Source organism: Triturus cristatus, chromosome 3_1 (assembly GCF_964204655.1).
Source record: "Triturus cristatus chromosome 3_1, aTriCri1.1, whole genome shotgun sequence".
Lineage (NCBI taxonomy): Eukaryota > Metazoa > Chordata > Amphibia > Caudata > Salamandridae > Triturus > Triturus cristatus.
The window spans coordinates 708815847-708837643 of NC_140583.1; the positions used below are offsets into that span (position 1 = coordinate 708815847).

General features: G+C 50.2%; 1 protein-coding gene across 25 annotated transcripts in view; it reads right to left on the reverse strand.

The window, feature by feature from the left end:
- PPP6R3 (protein phosphatase 6 regulatory subunit 3) overlaps nucleotides 1-21797 on the reverse strand; it is a 1519855-nt gene that overhangs the window by 67905 nt on the left and 1430153 nt on the right. For 20 of the 25 annotated variants that reach the window (XM_085644788.1, XM_085644783.1, XM_085644778.1 and 17 more), the window contains one exon: nucleotides 5929-6048. In XM_085644788.1, the coding sequence (XP_085500914.1) occupies nucleotides 5929-6048 (120 nt within the window). The remainder of the gene's footprint in view (nucleotides 1-5928; nucleotides 6049-21797) is intronic. The other 5 variants (XR_014978878.1, XR_014978880.1, XR_014978879.1 and 2 more) reach the window with 1 other exon arrangement.

Here is a 21797-nt window from a genome sequence, read left to right on the forward strand (position 1 = left end):
AGGAGGGAAGAAGGCTGAAGAGGCTCGTACACTCACAGCAGAGGAACCAAGGGCAAGGGCTGAGAGGCCGAAGCACCCCACTCCCCCACAAGGCAACATAGCTTCCACCGAATGCCAAGACAGGAAGACGGAAGAAGAAGCCTAGAGAGCCCAAGGAAACTAGGGAGAAGGTGAGCCCACTCCAGATAGAGTGCAGCCTGCTAGCCAGAACAATGCCGGCAGTCAAGGCCAGAAGCAAGAAGAACAGCACGAGGCCCCAGGAAGGCAGAGTAGGCGACGCCTGGCAAGGGCGAACACAGGGACACCCCAGACCGTAGAACGGGAGCAGGGCGAGGAGGAGAGGCCCGGGCTACCACCACAAGTGGCTGCGCACACGACCTCAGGAAGCAAAAGCAACCTACGTAAACACCATGGAGAACAGGTACCCGAAGGCGACCAGAACCCTCCAGCAGAGCGCAAGCCATAGGACAGCTACCATAACCCCATATAGGACACGTGAAGTCCCAAGATATGGGAACCCTCTTTGGAAGTACTTCCGCAGCAGAGGAAGAAACAAAAGAACCACGGGGAAAAAAAGCATCCCCGCTGCAGGCTTGATAGCAGCCCAAGCAAAGCAGAAGGCCTAATCTCAGGGCCAAGTCTGCACAACAACGCCTGTAGAACTCACACAACAACAAAAGGGCCGTCCAGCAGCCAACAACGCCAAAGTCCCAAGGAAGGACGCAAGCGGCCAGAAAAACATACTCCACAACCATAACAGCTGGCCTAAAAAGGCCCAAAAGCAACCCTAACTCAGAAGTCACTGAGGAGGGGAGGGAGGGGGAGGACGACGGAGCCCTGCCAAGAGCCTCTGGATGGTGGAGTCGGCCGGGGCATGGAACAACAGACTGCCATCACATGGGAGATCTATGAGCCTCTCCCGAATACTTTCGGGGAAAACGCCGTCCCGAAGCCAACCATGGCGACGGAGAGCGACCGAGGAAGCCATGGCCCGGCCCAGCGCCTCAGAGATGTCCAGAGCGGAGCGGAGAATAAACGCCGCAAGCTCCCGGCCATCCAAGGCATGATGACGCAAATCCACCTGAGCAGAATCCTGGGACGCTGCAGACCCCAGAGACTCAGCCGAGTCCCACAAACAGGAGGAGGCCCGAGCCAGCACACACAAGGTGTTAAGGGCGTCGGAAGGTGCAGATGCAGAAGATGCGGAGGCACAGGGTCCCCGGAGGCAGGACGTCTCCAAGCCCCCGTAGGCAGGACGCCTCCAAGCCCCCGTCAAGGCAGAAAGGAGCGAACCTTCAAAGGGAAGCAAGATTTCCCTCCCACCAGAGCCCTGGTGAAGGACCTCCAACAGATGGTCCGCCGGAAAGTGTGCCACCGGGTAACCCAGGCTTAGGATGCCCACAGCTGTGGACACCGCGTGAGCGAAGGCCGCACCCGTAGGGCCCCGCGGTGGAGGAAGCAGCTCCTTCGTGGGCGACGGCTGCAAACTAAGGCGGCCGTCCCCAAGGTCAAGCGGGGCGGGCAAGGGCCAGACCTGGAAGTCAGAAGGAGCCGAAGAATGAGGGACCTGCCGCTCTTCCGACGAACACCTCTGCCTCAGGAAGGGCGGGGAGCCGCCCTTCGACACTGGTGGAAAGGACACCACATGGCGACCAGTCTCCGGGGAGGACGATACCAAGATGCAGCCTGCCTCTGGAAAAGGAGCGTCCGAAGACGAATCCGCGGAACGACCCCCGCGCGGAGCCGTAGAGTCCGCTGCTTGAGGCAGGGACACCGGCGTCACCGGGCAAGGGACCTCCAAGTCATCAGCGGGGACTGGAGTAGTGCTGGAGCCGCACCGGCACTGGAGCGGCGCCGGCCCGACCCCCGCCGAGTTAACCACCTCTGTGGGGGAACGGGAAGGGCCTGGGGAGGGGCCCGAAGCCCTCCGCCGGCCACGGCCCAGGAGACGAAGGTCGCCCGGCAAACCCTGTGGCGGCGCCAGGGACGATACAACCTCCGACTCGCCCTCCAATGAGGCAGCCGCCTGTGAGGAGGTACGAGAGGGGCCCTGAGATGGGCGAGGGGTCTGACCTCGAACCGGAGCGGGATGAGGAGAGTCCACAGACCCCTGTGGCTCCGCACGGACCAGCTGCTGCCGGCGCCGTAGCGGCGTCACCTCGGCCTTAGACAGGACCACCCCGCCAAGGGACCGAGAGGGGCTCGGAGATGCGACCCGAGCCCTGGCGACCTCCCACGACACCACATGCAGAGACGCCGTGGCCTGAAGGAGGTGCCCCAGAGGAGCCGCACACCAACAGCACCACATCCTCAGTCGGCGCCGGAGCCGTTGGTTGCGCCGCAGAAGGCCCTGCGCAGGGGGAGGGATCTGTCGACGCCCCAGGAGGGTAAGGGGGAGGAGGCGCAAGCGAGGCCTGGAAAGCAGTCACGTAAGTCTCCATCTGGACTCTCGACGCCCCAGCACCGGGAAACGGTGTATAGGACGACATGCGGGCCGCATCACCCTCAGAGAGTCCACGTCCCCGGTAGACCGGAGACCAGCCCCCGGGACCGAACTGCGACACTTATTCATCGGGGAGCGATGCTCACGTGACATTGGAGAAAGGCGAGGACAACGACCACGGTCGGACATGAAGCCGTCCGCCGAAGCAGACCGAGGGGAGGATGTCGACCTGGAGAGACGCGCCGAAAGAAGTTTCATGCGGCGCTCACGCCGCGACTTCGGCTTCAACTTTTGGCATGCCGCACAATCTGAGGTGCTGTGATCCTCCCCCAAACACCACATGCAAATGAGGTGAGGGTCCGTCGCCGACATAAGACGCCCACAAAACGTGCAAGTTTTAAAGACCGAAGGCATTCGCACACTGTTCCACCAAAAAATAATAGAAGAAAGAGGGGCCTAAACAGGCCCGTAGCAAGGAACGGATCCGCGTTGCATGCGGAAAAGGAAAAAACTTACGTGGGAGCGCCGGGGCGTGTCTTATGTGACCTCACTGATGTCATGTATGCGGATGACGCCTGGGCGGTGTCGCAGGGATGCTGTGGCAAAAAGTTTCTGGATCCAGTCTGACGCCTAGGGATAATTGTACGTGAAGGAATCTGCGGCTAGTAGTCTCTATCAGATCTTTTAAGTATAAAGGTATGAATAAACTTTCCAAGGCATCCACATACTGGAATGCCGGCATCCTCCTTTGAGAATTCATCAAACAATCAGGATTTTGTATAGCGTGGCTACTTACCCGTAAGCGTCTGGAGGAGGGGGTGTGGAGTGGGTGGGGGGGCAGGGGGTTGAGTGCTGCTGATCCATCTGGGTGAAGTTCAGTGGAAGATCCAGGTCTTGAAATCCTACCTGAATGAAGTTAGCAGCGGGGATTGCCAGAGGTGAAGGGTCAGGGTGTTCCAGGAATTGGATGCGAGATAGAAGAAGGATTTTCCTCCAGTTCTGGTCTTGTGAATCTGTGGTGGGGTGGCCAGGGCAAGCTGGCAAAAGCAAAGTTGTCTGGTGGGTACGTGGAATGAGGCAGTGGTTCAGAGATGCTGATCCTATATTGTGGATAGCTTTGTAGGCATGTGTGAGGAGTTGAAGGCAATCCTCTTGCTGAATGGATGCCAGTGGAGTTGTCGAAGGTGTTCTGGGATGTGGCGGGGGGATGTCGAGGACCAGTTTGGCTGTGATGTTTTGAATGTTCTGTAGTTTTATGAGCGGTTTCTGGGTGATGCTGGCGTAGAGTGCGTTGCGGTAGTTGAGTCTGCTGGCAATGAGTGCATGGGTGATCTTTCTGGATTCTATGGTGATCCATCTGCATGTCTTTCGATGCATGGGGAGAGTGTGGAAGCAGGATGAGGATATGGTGTTGATCTGGCGGTTCATTGTGAGCAAGGAGACCAGTATGCCAAGGTTACATGCATGGTCCGTGGTGTGGGAGTGGTTCCCAGTGCAGCGGGCCACCAGGATTAGTCCCAGGCTGAGGGGGTGGGTCCCAGGATGAGGGGGTGGATCCCAGGATGAGTACTTCGGTCTTGTCCAAGTTGAGCGTGAGGCAGCCGTCTTTCATCCAGGTGGCAAAGGCCTTCATACTGCTGTGAAAGTAGATTCTGGCGGCTGTGGGTTTGTTGGTAAGGGAGAGGATCAGCTGGGTGTCGTCAGCGTAGGAGAATGTTGAGTCTGGTTTCTGATGACTGCCGCAAGGGCCATGTAGAAGTTGAAGAGCAGCTAATCTCTATAGGTTCTGAGAAAAACCGAGTTCGACTGGTAAGTAAGGAGTGGATCCAGTCGAGGGGCTTGTCGGGAGGCCAGCGTAGTGGAGTCTCGTGATTAGGGTGCGGTGGGCGACGGTATCGAAGGCGGCTGAGAGGTCCAGCAGGATGAGGGCTGTGGTTTCGCCATGGCTGAGGAGGGAGTGGATGGGAGGAGTGCGGTTTCCGTGTTGTGGTTACTTCAGGAGCCAGAGATGCCCAGGGCGTGGTTCTCTTCGATGAACTTGGAGTTAGCCATTGATTGCCTTCTCTAGGACCTTGGCTGGGAAGGGGAGGAGGGAGATGGGTTTGAAGTTCTTGAGGTCTGTTGGGTCGGCATAGGTCTTCTTCAGCAGGTGGTTGATGTTGGCGCATTTCCAGTCATTGAGGAAGGTGGCAGTTTCGATGGAGCAGTTGATGGTGCGGCGAAGCTCTGGGGAGACAGAGTTGGCTGCTCTACGGAAGATTTGATACAAGCAGGGGCTCTTGAGTGGGTGCTCTTCATGGTCTTGAGGGTGTCGTCTGTGGTGAGTGGAGCTCAGTTGAGCAGGATCTGTTGGAGTGCAGCATGGTTGTGTGCGGTGGCGACGGGAGTTGTGGCAAGGTCTTGGGTGTTGAAGCTGTCAGAGATTTGCCTGATCTTGTGGTGGAAGAAGGTGCTGAGTTTGTTGCAGAGGTCTTCGAAGGGTGGACGTCTGTGGTCTCGCTGTTGGGTCTGGCGAACTTATTGATGATGGCGAAGAGTTCTTTGCTGTTATATGCGTTGGTTTCGATTATGTCTTGGAGGGCCATTTCTTTGTGATTTTGACGAGGAGGTGGGGTGTGTTGAAGACGGTTTTGAAAGTTGCGTGGGTTTCCGGAGTTTTGTTGTTCCTCCATCTCTGAGTCGTCTGCAGATGCGCCTGGACTAGTGGAGAGCGAGAGTGCCTTCTTGAGGGGTGCCAGAGTGTCAGCGCAGTTGGAGATCCATTGGTGGAGGTTGTGTGCTGAGGTATTGGCATCTGTTTCATGTCGGCAGAGTGGTAGTGATAAGGAAGGTGAGAAGATGTTCTTCGGTGACCTTGTTCCAGCTAAGAGGGGGGGGGGGGGGGGCAGTGAGGGCAGTGGTGTACGGTGGGAGTGGTGAAGGCGAAGTGCACGAGGTGGCAGTAGGTCCAGAGGAGTTTGTGGTGTGGCTGTAGGTGATGCTCCCACTGGCAGAGAATACGGGGTCAAGCGTGTGTCCAGGCTGCTTGGGTTGGAGCGGTGACTAGCTGCTTCAGTCCAATGTTGGCAAGGTTCTCCAGAAGGGATGCAGTTTTCTGCTCACTGGGGTTGTCCAGGTGGAAGTTGACGTCGCCGAGTAGGATGTAATTGGTGGATGCAACAGCATAATGCGTAATATTACACTATACAGTTCCAAATCCCATGAGTGGATCATTTTAGGAGTGCAAATTAATGTTACGGAATTTTAAAAGTGAATTTACCCTTGTAGGTCAAGCCATATATGCATAGAAATTGAACTTACCAGTACAAATGGCCTTGTGAATTAGGTCAGTGCCCATTTAGAGCTTTTACTTTTATGGATGTGATACGCGCTAGATTTCTGACAGCAGGAGCCTTTATTCTTTTTATAATGCATTTTAATCATCAGTGAAAAACAGAACATATCTACGCAAGCAATTGAATAAAAACGTCTGTAACTCATTTTACCTTTGCTCCTGACTGTCAGCATTACACTGTGCAGTAGGAGGATTAAGCACAGCAACATCTGAGTTCTCCACCACCACATATTTACAAACATCTTGAGAGGTAGACAATTTTCCATCTTCACTGGAAAAAAAAAAACTTTTTTTAATTAGCGGATTTGGTAGGATGAAAGAGGTGATATGGAGAGTATGAAGGGCTTTTTGGAGGGTGCAAGGAGGGAAGGGCAGAAATGCAACATGCTGATGGATTGCATGAAATAGAAAACTGGTTTGGAAATCAAGCATGTGTCAGGTGAAAGCATCCACCTTGGAAAAACAATAAGCCAGAACATCCAGAGAAGGAATAAACAGTGACAATAAATAATGCTTGATGGCCACATATAACTGTGAGCAAGGTGCTGAAAATGCATTGAGGATTTGGAGTGATTAGGTGGAGCTTCATTAAAATGTCCCCTGTACATACCGATAGGATTTCAACACTCTGAAGCCAACAGTTAGCAATAAAAAAGAAACGTAGATATATTTTAAGAAAAACTAATTCTACTCACAAATTATAAATAGTTGAGAGTTGCATACATTTTCATTTTTTTTATCCCACTTAATTCCTTCCCAATGACTTTTGTAAACTGTGTACTGCAAGATATTAAACATCAATCTAGATAATACTGTTAATTAGCTCCATAATGATTTTTCATAGACCAAAATGCAGTGTAGCATGAATACCATACAGCTCTCAAGGAAGAACCTCAATTTGATGATATACTCATCAGTATTACCCTGGTTTTGGGGAAGTGTGTACAGAGGAGACCATCAGAAGCATGAGGGCTCTTGTATCCCTGGAGAGCAAAAGGTCGTATGAAGCCAACCAAAAGCTTTAACTATTGTCAAGTGCAAGTACCCACCCATTTATATATCATACATTCAAGCGCATATACATACCACATATCCATATATTTGCATTCACACCCAGACTAAGAAACAGGCAAACACCCAGACCTATTGGCACCCCTTTACCCAGACCCCTGGCAGAAACGAGCCTCAATTGTCCCAAGTATGAATGATCTTCAGTAACAGCAGGCAGAACATACACCAATAGCTCATAGCCAATAACGAGACCAGGCAGTACATACATCAATAGTCCCAGCCAATAATGAGAATAACTGGCCCCAGGCAGTGATGCCCCGTAATGGACCCAGATGATCACTAATGTTGTCAAATCTTTCAGAAGAAATCTACAGGGTAGTTTTTTTACTTTGTTGCGCACCATACTAAGTGTCATACGAAAATAAAATCACAAAGATTTACACTGTTACTTTGAAAAATGTGTTAGGACAACACAAGTGAGTGCCAGACATGTGTTGCCCGTTGATAGCTGAAGCTCAAGAGCCTAACAGCCATCAGGCAGTAGAGCATAACTGGTGTACTCCTTGTGAGTAGATTTGATCCATAACATAGGTTCAAAAAACAGCACATATGACAAAGGACAACTTACTTACCTTTGGTAACGCCTCTTCTGGTAGAAACCGGCTCTAGCCGCAGATGGTTTCCTTTAGAATCCTCCCGCAGTTGCAAGACTGCACCCGGAGACTTTTTCCACAGCACGTCTGTGTGTCAGAAGAGGACACTGCGCAACTCGGTATTGACATCATCAGGCGATGTGAGTTGAGGAAGTCCATATAACCCCATCGCCAACGCCCTGACGTCCGTTTCTTCCATGATTATTTTCCGCGCTCAAACAGTGAAGCCACATATAGAAACTGCCTATTGAACCAGTATGTGAAAATAAACACCTCTGTGTCAAATACCCTGAATTCCAAATTCAATATGGGATTGTTGTTAAACGAAAAATTAGAGACCAAAGAGGACTCAGTCTCAACGATGACTGAGGTCTTAATTCAGTATGTGAAGTCTCATGACAAAATAAATGAGACTAAAGAGGACAGGACCCTGTCTCTACCAAATAAGGCGTTACCGAAGGGAAGTAACTTGTCAATCTGATAGAGACATCTAGCCACAGTTTCCTTACTTCAGAATCAAATACCAAAGCATACCATCCATATCATACCATCTAGAACCAGAGAAAAAGACCGTACCTTCCTAACAATGCAGGTGAGCTATAAAATGGTTTGCGATTTAAAACCTGTGGAAGAACCACAGATAAGTAAAATCACAAGACATTAAAAAGCATGGGAATACGTTTATCCATGTTAGCATGACAACTGTGGTAGAAGCCAACCAACACGATGAATAGAAAACTATTCACTCCCATAAGGTAAACTGAACCCATGCATGCTCACCACATACGCACTTAGGGAGGGACTGCAGTAAGAAAGGTCATAAATACATAGAAAGCAGGAGACAATGTTTACCGTGATAGTGGAACAATTTACCAAATTACTCTACAATATAACGTGTTCGATATTTGTGAAACACAGATCAACAGGTCATGCCATGGAGCAATACCTCTGTGCCATACAGAGTTCTCCCCCAGCCAGATCTACTTTGTAACAGAGAAAGTGATCCATTACTCATAGTAAAACAAAGCATAATGAAGACTCTATAAACGGAGTTGAAGACAACATACGTAAAATGTGCAATTGTAAATTGTACGTTCACCACAAGGGGTAACTCGATGTCGAAGAACAGATGTGGATTGTAAGCCACTCAATGGTATTCATTTTATCAACCTCAGAAGGATGAAAGGCTGAATGGACCCGCCGAAATATTAATCTGTGACCGTAAGGTTAAACATAGGCCCCTACAGTGCACGCCTAGCCCACCAGACTGGAAATAACAAGTAGAGGCAAAGAACCAGTGGTATCCTTAGGACATTGGACCAGGGACAAACAAATACCTCTAGGTTTTCTCAAAGATATACACAGATATAGAAGTAAAATAAGGAACCGCCTATGTACCGACAAGACAAAGTATAACACATAGATATAAGTAAAATCAAGTATTCAGTCAGATAAGTCTGACGTAACAGTATGGCAACCATAGTGAGCATCATACGACGTAGGAAAGCAACAGCCATACAACACCCTGGTGTAATGCCAATCGCCTGAGACAGCATCATCAAGCAATAGAGTATGAAGCTGAATAAGATAAAAAGTATAAAAAGGAGGGGGCGTGGCCAGCAACATGGCGGAGTAACTTGCATTCTCTAATCCAATACAAATCCTGCCATTCTATGGAATCAATGTAATACCCTGGGCGACTGATGAAAGGGAGCGACACCTGAGTATCACCCACATTTTTGCCCGAACACCCATGGAGAAGGTGGTGACTGCTGCGGGACTGGGCTGATTGGTGCCTTGCAAGATGGCGGTCTGCTCAGCTAGAGTGCCCCACTCCATCCCAGAGTCCTGCCTGCGGCAATTCCGATCCAGAGGCTACGGAGTCAAGTGGGCGGGATGGTTAAGTGGAACACAAGACAGTGGGCGAGCCGATATACAATACCTGGGCAAGATAAACACCTTCGATAAGAGACATGGATTAGTTATAGATTCCTTACCTTAGAATTACCCACAGGCGTCAGACTGGATCTGTAGAATTTTTCAGTCAGCAGTATCCCTGCGCGTCGACAGGTGGCATCGGTCGGCTCCACGTTCGTCATTGGCATGGTGGTCGCCGGGATGACGTCACAGTAGCTACTTAAGACGATGCACTAGCGCGCTGATGTAAGTTCTTTACACAACATTCCTTGCCAGAAACGCAGAGCCATGCAAGACACTGACCACTGGTGCACAAAACTGACCCTATGGGTGGGGCGGTAAGGAATCTATAACTAATCTATGTGTCTTACAGATATATCGTTACCGGAGGTAACTAACTTGTTCTTCTGAAAGAGACAATTAGATATAGATTCCTTACCTTAGAACAGATACCCCAGCAATATCAATCCCGGAGGTGGGTCTCCGAACCAAGTTCACACCAGAAAGTCCTGGAGAACAGAACGGCCAAAGAAGCAGTCTCTCTCCGGACTTGGCTGTCCAGGAAGTAGTGTTTTGTGAACGTGTGCAGAGGTGCCCAAGTAGCTGTCTGACAGATGTCATTGAGGGCGACTCCCCGTCCCAAAGCAGTGGTATCTGCCGTCACCCTGGTGGAATGGGCGCGCAGTCCCACTGGAGGCTCCTTCTTTGCCAAAGAGTAGCAAGCTTTGATGCACAAACGATCTATCCTTTTTTCGCGCCCACGTAGGCAACAAACAGCTGGCCACCCACCCGGAATTGGTTTGTGCGATCCAAATAAAAGGAAAGCGCACGTTTGGATCCAGATGGTGGAGCCTCTCTTCCTCCTTAGAAGGATGTGGAGGCGGAAAGAAGGTGAGCAAAGTGATGGTTTGACCAATGTGGAAAGAAGTAACCACCTTGGGAAAGAAAGGAAGGTCTGTTTCGAGGATGACCTTGTCTGGATGAACAGCCAGAAAAGGAGGCTTTGAAGAAAGCTTGTAGCTCACTCACCCTGTGAGAAGAGGTGATGGCAACCAGAAAAACAGTCTTTAGAGTAAGAAGTCTAAGGGGACAGTTATGAAGCGGCTCAAAGGGAGCGCACATAAGGTAAGTAAGAACCAAGTTCAAGTCCCACTGAGGCATTATGAAGGAAACAGGAGGAAAAAGATGAATAATGCCCTTAAGGAAGCGATTTAAAACAGGCGACTTGAAAAGAGAAGGCTGATCAAGAAGTTGAAGGAAGGCAGAAATGGCTGAGAGATAGCCTTTGAGATTGCCCAGAGCAAAGCCCTTCTGGGCCACAGAAACGAAGAACAGAACCTCAGAAAAAGGTGCAGAAAGGGGGATCCACAGCCTTTGCTGTGCACCATGTCACAAATGTGTTCCATCTGCAGGCGTATACCATCTTAGTTGAGGGACGCCTGGCTGCCAAGCTAACATCACAGACTTCGGGAGGAAGGTCAATGGCTGTCAACTGTCGCCGCTCAATCTCCACGCAAGGAGGTGGAGGCTGGACAGGTTCGGGTGGAGGACCGTCCCCTGCTGCTGCGACAGAAGATCCTCTCAAAGAGGCAGTGGGATCAGAGGATCGATGGCCATGTTCAACAGCTTGGGCCTGGTCGCTCTTGATCTTCAGCACTCTGGGCTCAGAAGTGGTCTGGGTAGAAAGGGGTATAGAAGACCACAACTCCACTTGCGATGAAAAGCGTGGTCTCTTCAGTGGCGGATAGATCTAACCAAGGCTCTCCCCACAGCTGAAAAAGACCTTGCACCACATCCAAGTGAGGACGCCATTCATGATCCATCATGCACCTGCGGCTGAGTTTGTCCGCCCTGGCATACAGTGTGCATGCCAGGTGTTGAACCACCAGGAAATGCCTTGATGTTCCAGCCATGTTCAGAGGTGGAGGGCCTCTCGACATAGGGTCCACGACCCCACCCGCCCTGTTTGTTGCAGTACCACATGGCGGTAGTATTGTCCGTGAACACCTGCGCTATTCCCCGGACAGAGGGAAGGAATGCTTTCAGCGCAAGACTGATCGCCCGGAGCCCAGAATCCACCGGAGACCACAGGCCTCTGATCTCTGCCTCTTCCATGTGGCCACCCCACCCTAGAAGTGATGCATCAGTCACCACTGTGTACTCTGGTTGGAGAAGGGAGACGGATCTGCTATTGACCTAATCCTAGTTCGTTAGCAACCACTGCAATTGGCGCGCTTAAGGCAAGCCCGTCTGCGCCAAGTCAGCGGCCAAGGCCAGTCAGCTTTCAGGTGAATTTCTCAAATCACTTCAGCCTCCTCCCTGCCCCTCTCATGGCTGCAGTCTCCTACCTTTTAGAGCAGACTTTCTCTACGCTGGCTGTGGTTTTGCTCCCAGTCCAGAGCTCTTGTCGGTCAACCCTCAAACCAATTCCCCAAGAGGGCATCGAGTCAAAGCTGCCCTGATAAATGCCAGATCGGTGAGGAAACACCACTCCGAGGTTTTTGAACTGATTGCGGACAACTCTCTGGATTTGTTATTTGTTACGGAGATCTGGCTTGATGCCGGTTCCAACCTCATTGTTGCGCTGGCCACCCCTGCTGGCTTTAAACTTTGTAGGGTGGATCGCCCGGTTGGCAGAGGAAGTGGTGTAGCTATCCTATACAGGGAGAAGTGGATATTTCATAGTGAAGTTTCTAGTTCATGGGACGGGTGTGAGGTTCTGGATTTTAATATTCACTTTTCGGATCATTTTACACTGGGCGGCTCTTTTATCCATCGCCCCCCCGGCCCGGCTAGTGCTTTTCTCAAATCTGGTGGGGACGCCATAGCTGAACGCTCATTACGTTTTTCCCACTTCTTGGTTTTAGGCGATGTGAATCTACATCTTGATCAACAAGATACAAAAGAGTCTGTGGATTTCCTTGACTCCCTCCAACTTGCTCACCTTTCTCAATGGGTTTCCCATCCCACTCATCAGGGTGGTCACATTTTAGACCCCATCTGTTCCAACTTCCCAGTGGTAGTGGACAAACCCTCTCCGATCTCCTGGTCGGACCACTTCCTCATTTGTTTTTCTTGGGAGATTACTTGGCCAGTTCAGCCTTTTCGCTCCACTCGTCCTCAGACGTTCAGTAAAATCGATCCTCTGCAATTTAAGATTTCTTTGGCTGCCTCTAGGCCTCCTCGTCAGCAAGATCTTACAGGGAGTGTGGCCGGGTTTACGAATTGGATTGCGGACTCAGTGTTCTCACTATCGTTGCTCTGTCCACCTAAACTTGCCAGGGAATCTCCATCTAAACCTTGGTTCCTACCAGAGCTGAAAACCCGGAAACATGAGTGTAAAGTTCTGGAGAGGGCCTGGCGCTCCAGCGGTTACTGCCCTTTGGCAAAGCATATGCTGAGAGTCAAACAAAAGAGCTATCATGCCGCGATCGCGGCAGCTTAAAGCCAACACTTTACATCACGCATCGACCAGGCTAATAACTCAAAAGAAATCTTTTCAATTGTGAAAAGCTTTATGTCCCAGTCTGCCTTGGCGCGTTCCGTTCTGGTTACGGAGGACTGGTGCAATACCCTGGCCAGGTTTTTTTCAGGACAAAACTCACGCTATTCAAGCCACGTTTGCCATCAGCGCTTCAACACCTGTGCCTTGCATCTCTGTTTTGCCCTCAGTTGATCCTTCACATCATTTTTCGTTTTTCTCGCAGATAGATTTACCTACCTCCCTCAAAATTTTGAAGGCTCTGAAATCAGGCTCTCCCACAGATCCCTGTGCGGCCAGACTTTTGGCTTCCGTTGCAGATTGTATTAATCCGGAGGTCAATCAGATCATTAACATGTCGCTGCGGGAGGCCCTTGTTCAAACGCCTTGGAAGCAGGCAAAAATTCTTCCCCGCCTTAAAAAAACCATCTTTGGACCCTTTTACCCCTGGAAATTACCGCCCTATCTCGTTGATCCCTAGCCTGGCCAAGGTCTGTGAAAAGGTGGTTACCAACCAGCTCACTGAGTAAGTCGAGGCCTCAGGCCTGCACCATCCGGCACAATCGGGGTTTCGGGCGGCTTACAGCACAGAGTCTGCTTTACTGGAGGTGTCTGAGGCAATCGGAGAGTGCCTTGATGCCGGCGGGAGGGCAGCCTTTGTTATGCTGGACCTCTCAGCGGCTTTCGATACTGTGCCCCATGCCCTGCTTCTTGCTCGCCTCTGGGAGATTGGAGTTTCTGGGTCCGTGTGGGGTTGGATTAGGTCTTTTTTGGAGGGCCGCTCTCAGCAGGTTTGGCTTCCACCGTGTGCCTCTGCTCCGCAAACGGTGGCCACGGGTGTACCACAGGTTCTTTTTATCATCTTTGTTACTCCGCTGGTCTATCTTGCGGAAGCATTAGGGGCTAAGGTGATGGCCTATGCTGACGACACCCAACTGCTGTTTTCCTGGGGACGAGACAAGGATTTAGTTCACCCTGCCAAACATTGCCTATCCTCGGTTTTTCTGTGGCTCGCTCAGGCACAGCTCAAATGCAATGAGAGAAATCGGAGATCCTCTTGTATGGCGCATTCCCTGACGACTTCAGAGAGAAGTTATGGCCCCCTGGTTCTCTCCTTCCCAGCTTTAAGGGTTATTCCGTCAAGAATCTCAGGGTCTGGTTCAGTGAGAACCTGATCTTCTCCTCGCAGGTCAAGAAGCTGGCGGGCTCTTGCTTTAGCATCCTCAAGTCTTTGAGGAAGTTTCTTCCTCTCCTGTCTAAAGCTGCGAAGGAGACTGTGGTCCGTGCTTTAATTCTCTCGCGCCTCGACTATGCCAATGCATTGTACGCTGGCATTCCGGGTTACCGGTCGGATAAATTGCAGGTGATTCAAAATTCAGCCGCCCGACTCCTGCTAGGTCTTTACAGCAGGTGCAGTGTGTGTTCTCATCTGCGATCTCTGCATTGGCTCCAAGCGAAGGCTTGGACAAAATTCTAAATTTTATCCATTGCTCACAAAGCCCTTTATGGGCTGGGTCCCATCTATCTACAGAATAGGTTGGCTTTCTATAATCCGGCAAGACAGCTGCGTTCGTCCTCAGATCGGCAGAGATTCCTCGATTCAAGCGCCAAAGACATGGCTGGAGTTCTTTTTCCCGGCTGGCGGCGCAGGCGTGGAATGCTTTGCCATTGGATTTGAGGGGCATCAAAGACCCTTTGATTTAACAAAAAAAGCTGAAAACTTTTTTGGTTCTAGTTCTTTTATCTGTTGATTCGGACCCTCCCAGGCTCGTGCCGGGACACTCCTCGGAGTATCTGTGCGCGGTACAAGTGTATATAACAGAACACTGACGTGCAATGCCCTCCGATTTTTTTTTTTTTTAAATAACTTTTTATTAAATCAAATCGCAGTCATCATTAGAAGAATCATTGTACACGTCAAAGAGTTACAGTACATACATAATCGCATGTTACACGTTGTAAGCAATCAGTGGTGTCACTGTACGGTTCTCCTGTGCATTGCCATGTCATCTGTTGGTGATGTACAAATATTGCCACTAAACACGTTCCACTCGCCCCATTTCCGATCCCATTTCTTAAGGCAGCCCCTCATTTTGTAGCCCTCCTTTCCGCTATCATGCATCGATCAAGCTCTGCCACCCATCCCACTGTCAAAGGCCGTGTGTTAGAACCCCAGAGTCGTGTAATAGCTCTCTTTACTAATAGGAATCCCAGTGCCAGCCATTGTTGTTCTATCTCCGTATAATCAGTGGCCTCCAATACGTTCAGGATTCCCAAGCGAGGGGTCAGGTTGACTGGTTTACCTAATGTGTCTCATTTTTTGGTCGCATTATTCCATAAGGGGTGTATTTCGGGGCAGTCCCAGAGAATATGGTAAAAGGTGCTGTCCTGTTCACAATTTCTAAGACACAGTACGGTTGCCCTGCTACCTATCTTGGCTAGAAGGACCCCCGAGAGGTATGAGCAATGTAGGATTTTAAGTTGGATAAGACTAAAGCGATGATTTATCGCAGTCTCCCTGGGGAAATCAGTGCAGTTTGCCAGTCCTCGTGATCTATGGGCCCCTACGTCTTTTTGCCATTGGTCTAAGAGAGTCTGGAAGGGATCCGGTTTTATTGCAGAGCTTGCGATATGTACAAGATACAGCTTTTGCTTGGAGCGGTTCAGAGAGTAGACGGTCCTCTAGAGGAGAAGAGTCTGGTATGGAGGACATGTCCAGGATATTGGTCTGGAGTGCGTGTCTGATCTGCAAATATCGAAACATTTCCCCTGATGCTAGGTTGTGTTTGGTCTGCAGCTCCTCGAAAGTAAGGAGTTTGCCCCTGTGTATAAGATCGCCAATATTCGATATGCCAATAGTGTCCCATTTATCAAAGCCCACATGATGCAGAGTAGCCCCAACCTTTGTGTGGACCAAAGTGGTGTAGATTTTGTGAGTTTGTCAGCCCATCCCAGATGTTTGGTTGCTAGATGCCAGATAGCCACGGTCTGTGACATAGGTCCAAGGTATCGGCCTCACCGTATCTTACTATAGAGGGCACCCAGATAACCTTCTCTTCCAGTTTGGTAGCTCTCCAGATGGAAGGCCGGATTAGATGGGGGGCCGTGAATCCAGTGGTTTGTGGCTACTAATTGTGTGGCCCAATAGTATAAGCGTAGGTCGGGGAGGGCAATTCCACCATCGTACCACCCCTTTGTCAACTTGCGGAGAGCGATGCAGTTTCCCGACCCAGAGCAAGGTGCGGATTTCTCCTTCTATAGCTGCGCAGTAGGTGTCAGCGATGGGGAATGGGCAATTTTGGAGCACATATATAAATCTAGGGAGTACGAGCATTTTAAATAAGGCTGCTCTTCCCAGGAGGGAAAGGGGCAGCATTCTCCAATGTTTAACGTCATCTTGTAGCAGTCTTAGGGGGCCCAAAAGGTTACGCTTATGGAATATTTTGGAATCCGATGTAACGTAGATTCCCAAATATTGAAAACCCTCAGTGGTCACAGCAATTTCGTACCCACATGGTAGTCTGGGGGAGGGGGGGGGGGCAGGGCTGTGTAGAACATATAGTAGGGATTTAGACCAATTAATTGAGTACCCCGAGTACTTACCAAAGTTAACTATAACGCTGAGAAGGCTATTAAGTGAAGCTCTCGGGGACGCCAAGTAAATGAAGATATCGTCCGCATATAATGAGACTTTATCCATCCTATCTTCACTCCATCGCATGCCCCGACACATCACATCTGATCCAGTGTGCGAGTGGTTCCAAAGTCAATGCGAACAGAAGGGGGGACAGGGGACAACCCTGTCTGGTCCCTCTCTGCAATTTAAACGTACGTGACGTATGATTAGTCACTCTAACTTGAGCCAGCAGTCCGGAGTATAACAATGCCACACCCACTGCCGAAATCGAGGACTGAAGCCGAGCTCGCTAAGATCTTGAATAAGTAGGGCCATTCTATGGAGTCGAACGCCATAGCGGCATCTAATGACAATATAACCCCGTCTTCTTGTAGGTAGGGTTGTCGACTTCGGACTTTGTGGACTCGCCGGATGTTTAAAGCCGTGTTACGACCTGGTATAAAACCCGATTGATCCTCATGGACTAGGGAGGGCAGAATTGTGATTAGGCGTGTCGCAAGGAGTTTTGCCAGTACCTTGGCTTCTGAGCTTATTAAAGAGATGGGTCTATATGAACTACAGCTGGTCGCTGGTTTACCAGGTTTATGCATGACAGCGATGGATGCTAGTCTCTGATCCAAAGGGAGCATACCCTGTTCTAGGCTTTTATTATACATATTCTGGAGTTGTGGAGCTATTTTAGTGGCCATTCCCTTAAGGAATTCAATGGGAATCCCGTTGGGTCCCATTGCCTTTCCGGAGTTAACAGCAAATATGGCCTTGCAAATTCTCTGCCGTTATGTCCGCGTCTAGGGCTTCTTTATCGCTATCTGATATAGTGGGTAAGGGCATTTCCTCCAAATGCTGCCGTGAGTCGTAAGAAGAGGCGGCGACCCTGGGAGAATATACCGCCTCTAAGTGATCCGCAAACGCCTCTGCCACCTCTTGCGGATCAGTTACCTGTGTCCCATCTTCACGCAAGAGTTCTGGGACCCATCTGGCGGCCTGATCCCTTCGCTCCAACCACGCCAGCATTTTCCCAGCTGGTTCACCCAATTCGTACACTATGACGTATGCGGAGGAGTCTGGCCTGAGTTTTCTCCCGAGCAAGAGCGTTTTATTCTAGCTGTTTATTTCGAAGAGCCTGGGCCGTAGCATCAGTGGGTGAGGTATTATGTACTGTTTCTAGGTGGAGTAAGTCGCTTTCTAGTTGAGTCAATTTAATATTCTGATTCCTAATATAGCCAATCTTTAGTGCTAGTGCACGCCCCATAATTACTGCTTTATAGGCCTCCCAAATAGTGTTGGCTGAGTCGACAGAGCCAACGATTTCATTGAAATAATAGTCTCTGTGTTCGGCCAGGTCGTCCTTAATGTCTGGGATCATCAAGAGCCATGGGTTTAAAATTATGGGGCCCCGGGTACATTGTCGATGGAAAGTAAGGTCTACCTGGAGGGGAGAATGGTCTGAAATACCTCTCTGGAGGCAATGGGGATGTTGGAATGGGCCTATATCTGCTAGGGACGTAAAGAAATGAATATACTACTTACCAGTATGCATCTGTTCTTGGCATGTAGGGCTGCTGACATTCATATCTGTGCATAGATCGCCGCCTAGTGTTGGGTCCGGATGATTGCACGTTGTTGTCCTGGAAGAGTCTTCGAAGTATCCTGGGATAGGTGACTCCTCCCCTGGACTACAGTGCGCATGGGCATCCTCTCCATCCTCAGATTGTTTTTCGCCATTGTGGCAGTGATGGAGTAGATACAGAAAGTGATGACCATGCTTTACAGTAATTCTGAGAGCTGCAGCTGCTACAGGCGCCGGGGAGGAGGGAGGGCGATATGAATGTCAGCAGCCCTACATGCCAAGAACAGATGCATACTGGTAAGTAGCATATTCAGTTCGAGGCATGTGGGCTGCTGAATTCATATCTGTGCATAGAATACATAGCAGTGCCCTCTATTAGCGGCGGCTACCAGTGCCAGCTGCAGCGGTCTGAAAAAGAGTTTTGAGAACAGCCTGTCCTACAGCAGCCTGCTGTTTCGATTGTACATCTACACAATAGTGTTTGGTAAATGTATGTGTAGTGGACCAGGTGGCTGCCCTACATATATCATGCAAAGGAATGTTTCCTAGGAAAGCCATGGAGGCCCCTAACTTACGTGTTGAGTGGGCTCGTGGGGGAATCGTTAAAGTGCGTTTAGCCTTTTGATAGCAAATTTGAATACATTTAACGATCCATCTGGCTATACCTGCTTTGGAGATAGCGTTACATTTGTGGTGTGGGGCAAAGGCAACGAAAAGTTGTTGTGTTTTCCTAAAGGGTTTGGTCCTGTCGATATAATACATGAGGGCCCTCTTTACATCTAGGGTATGGAGTGCCCTTTCAGCGACAGTCTGTGGGTTTTGAAAGAAAACCGGCAGTTCAATAGTCTGATTCATGTGGAACTGCGATACCACCTTGGGCATGAACTTGGGGTTGGTACGTAGTACGACCCTGTTGGCGTGAACTTGTATAAATGGCTCTTGGATGGTTAGTGCCTGGAGTTCACTAACTCTTCGTAAAGAAGTTATCGCAACTAGGAAAGCTACTTTCCAGGTAAGGAATTGAATCTCGCATGAGTGTAGAGGTTCAAAGGGTGGACCCATCAGGCGTGTGAGGACCAAGTTGAGGTTCCACATTGGGGCTGGTGGGTGGCTAGGAGGAATGACTCGTTTGAGTCCTTCCAAGAATGCTTTGATGGCAGGCACTCTGAATAGAGAGAGGTGCTGCCTGGTCTGTAGATAGGCGGATATTGCGGTCAAATGGACACGTATAGAGGTGTACGCCAGATTGCATCGGTAGAGGTGTAATAGGTAACAAATAATGTTTTGGATGGATGCGTCTAGCGGGTTGATGTCATTATTATTGCAATAAACGACGAACCTCTTCCATTTGGCTGCATAGCAAGCTCTGGTAGTGGGTCTCCTGGCCTCCTTAATGATGTCCATACAGTCAGGTGGCAGGTTGAGGTAGCCAAACTCTAGGACTTCAGGAGCCAGATTGCCAGGTTCAGCTGTTGTGGATCTGGGTGCTGAACCTCTCCATGGTTCTGCGTCAAATGCTCGGGTTTGACCCGCAGCCGTTGATGCGGCACCACGGAGAGTTCGAGAAAGGTGGTGTACCACGGCTGGCGTGCCCACGTTGGAGCAACCAGGATGAGTGTCAGAGAGTGTTGTCTGAGTTTGCGTGCCACCAGCGGTATTAGTGGTGCTGGGGGAAAAGCATACGCAAATCTGCCGGACCAGTTCATCCATATCGCATTGCCCTGCGACTGCGGATGTGGGAACCTGGCGGCAAAGCTTTGGCATTTTGCGTTTTCGCTTGTGGCGAATAGGTCTATGTCTGGATGACCCCACTGCTGGAAGTACGGTTGGAGAACTGATGGGTGTAACTCTCACTCGTGCATCTGGTGGCTGTGTCTGCTGAGCAGATCCGCGATCTGGTTGTCCTTGCCGGGGAGGTGTTCCGCCATGAGGAACATGTTCCTCTGAATGGCCCACTTCCACATGCTCTGAGCCAGATGAGACAACTGTGGAGAGTGTGTTCCTCCCTGCTTTTGTATGTAGTACATGGCGGTCATGTTGTCCGTCCGGATCAACACGACTTTGTTGCACAAGTGTACTTTGAATGCTTTCATTGCTAGGAAGATTGCCATCAGTTGTAGAAGGTTGATGTGCATCTTCTTTTGTTGTATTGTCCATAGTCCCTGCACTGTGTAACTGAGTACATGAGCTCCCCATCCCTGGAGAGACGCGTCCGCTGTCAGTATTATTTGTGGAACAGGCTCTTGGAACGGTCGGCCCTTGCAAAGGTTTTGTGGATTCCACCAATGCAGAGAGTTGTATGCCCGACCGCTTACCAACACTAGGTCTTTCAACTGTCCTTGAGCCTGATTCCACTGACGTGCTAAGCACTCCTGGAGCGGGCGCATATGTAGTCTCGCGTGCGGGACTATGAAAATGCAGGAGGCCATCATGCCTATCAGCTGCATGAACACTCGCGCGGGCAGGGAGTGTTGTGGTTTGAACTTGGAAATCAGCATCTGTATGCTGTTGATTCTCACTAAATTTGGCTGAGCTGTGGCCGCCAGAGTGTTTATGGTCGCACCTAGGTACTGTTGTACGTGTGCGGGCTGGAGATGGGACTTTGGGTAATTTAGTGAGAACCCCAAACTGTGAAGGAGGTGAATGGTGCGGGATATGTGGCTGGCACATTGTTGGGCTGACTTTGCTTGAATGAGCCAGTCGTCCAGGTAAGGGTAGACGTGTATGTGCTGCCTCCGCAGATGTGCCGCTACAGTAGCTAGGCACTTTGTGAAAACCCTGGGTGCTGTTGTCACGCCGAAGGGAAGGACTTTGAACTGGTAGTGCTGCCCCTGAACAGTGAATCTGAGGTATTTTTTGTGTGAGGGGTGAATGGGTATGTGGAAATATGCATCTTTGAGGTCCAGTGTGGCCAGGAAGTCTCCCTGCTTGAGCAGCGGGAGGACTTGCTGTAAAGTGAGCATGTGAAAATGCTCGGAGAGAATGTACCGGTTTAGGGGTCTCAGGTCTAATATAGGTCTGAGCGACCCGTCCTTTTTTGGTATTAAGAAGTACAGGGAGTACACCCCCGTACCTTGCTCGTGGACGGGTACGACCTCTATTGCACCTTTTAGTAGCATACTTTGCACCTCCTGCTGTAAGAGCGTTAAGTGCTCTGAGGACATAGGACGGTTTTTTGGAGGTATTGTGGGCGGAGTTGAGGTTAATTCTAGGCAGTAACCGTATTTGATAATATCTTTGACCCACCTGTCCGTGGTGATGGAGTTCCACGTGGACAGGAACCTTTGTAGCCTTCCCCCGACAGGTGTTATGTGGTCGGGAGGAAGGGAGAGGGTGTCACTGCTTGTTCTTGGGGGAGGACCTGGTGTTGCCGTAGCCGCGTCCTCTGCCCTTTGTGCTGGAGCCACGATATCCACCCCGGGTGTTTTTGTCGTAGGTGCTCTGTGTGTTGCCTTTGTTGTATGTTTGCTGTGACCCCTGTCCTCTACCTGCTCCTCTATTTCCGGGGCGACGAAAGGAGCCGCTCCGAAAGGACTGCGTTTGTAGAGCCCCCATGGACTTTGCAGTGTCCGTGTCTTTTTTTATTTTCTCTAGGGTGGTGTCAACCTCCGGCCCGAATAAGTAGTCGGGGTTGACAGGTTGGTTGAGGATGTTATTTTGTACCTCAGGTTTGAATCCGGAGATTCGCAACCAGGCATGTCGTCGCAACATGACGCTAGTGTTTATGGCTCTGGCAGCTGTATCCGCGGCA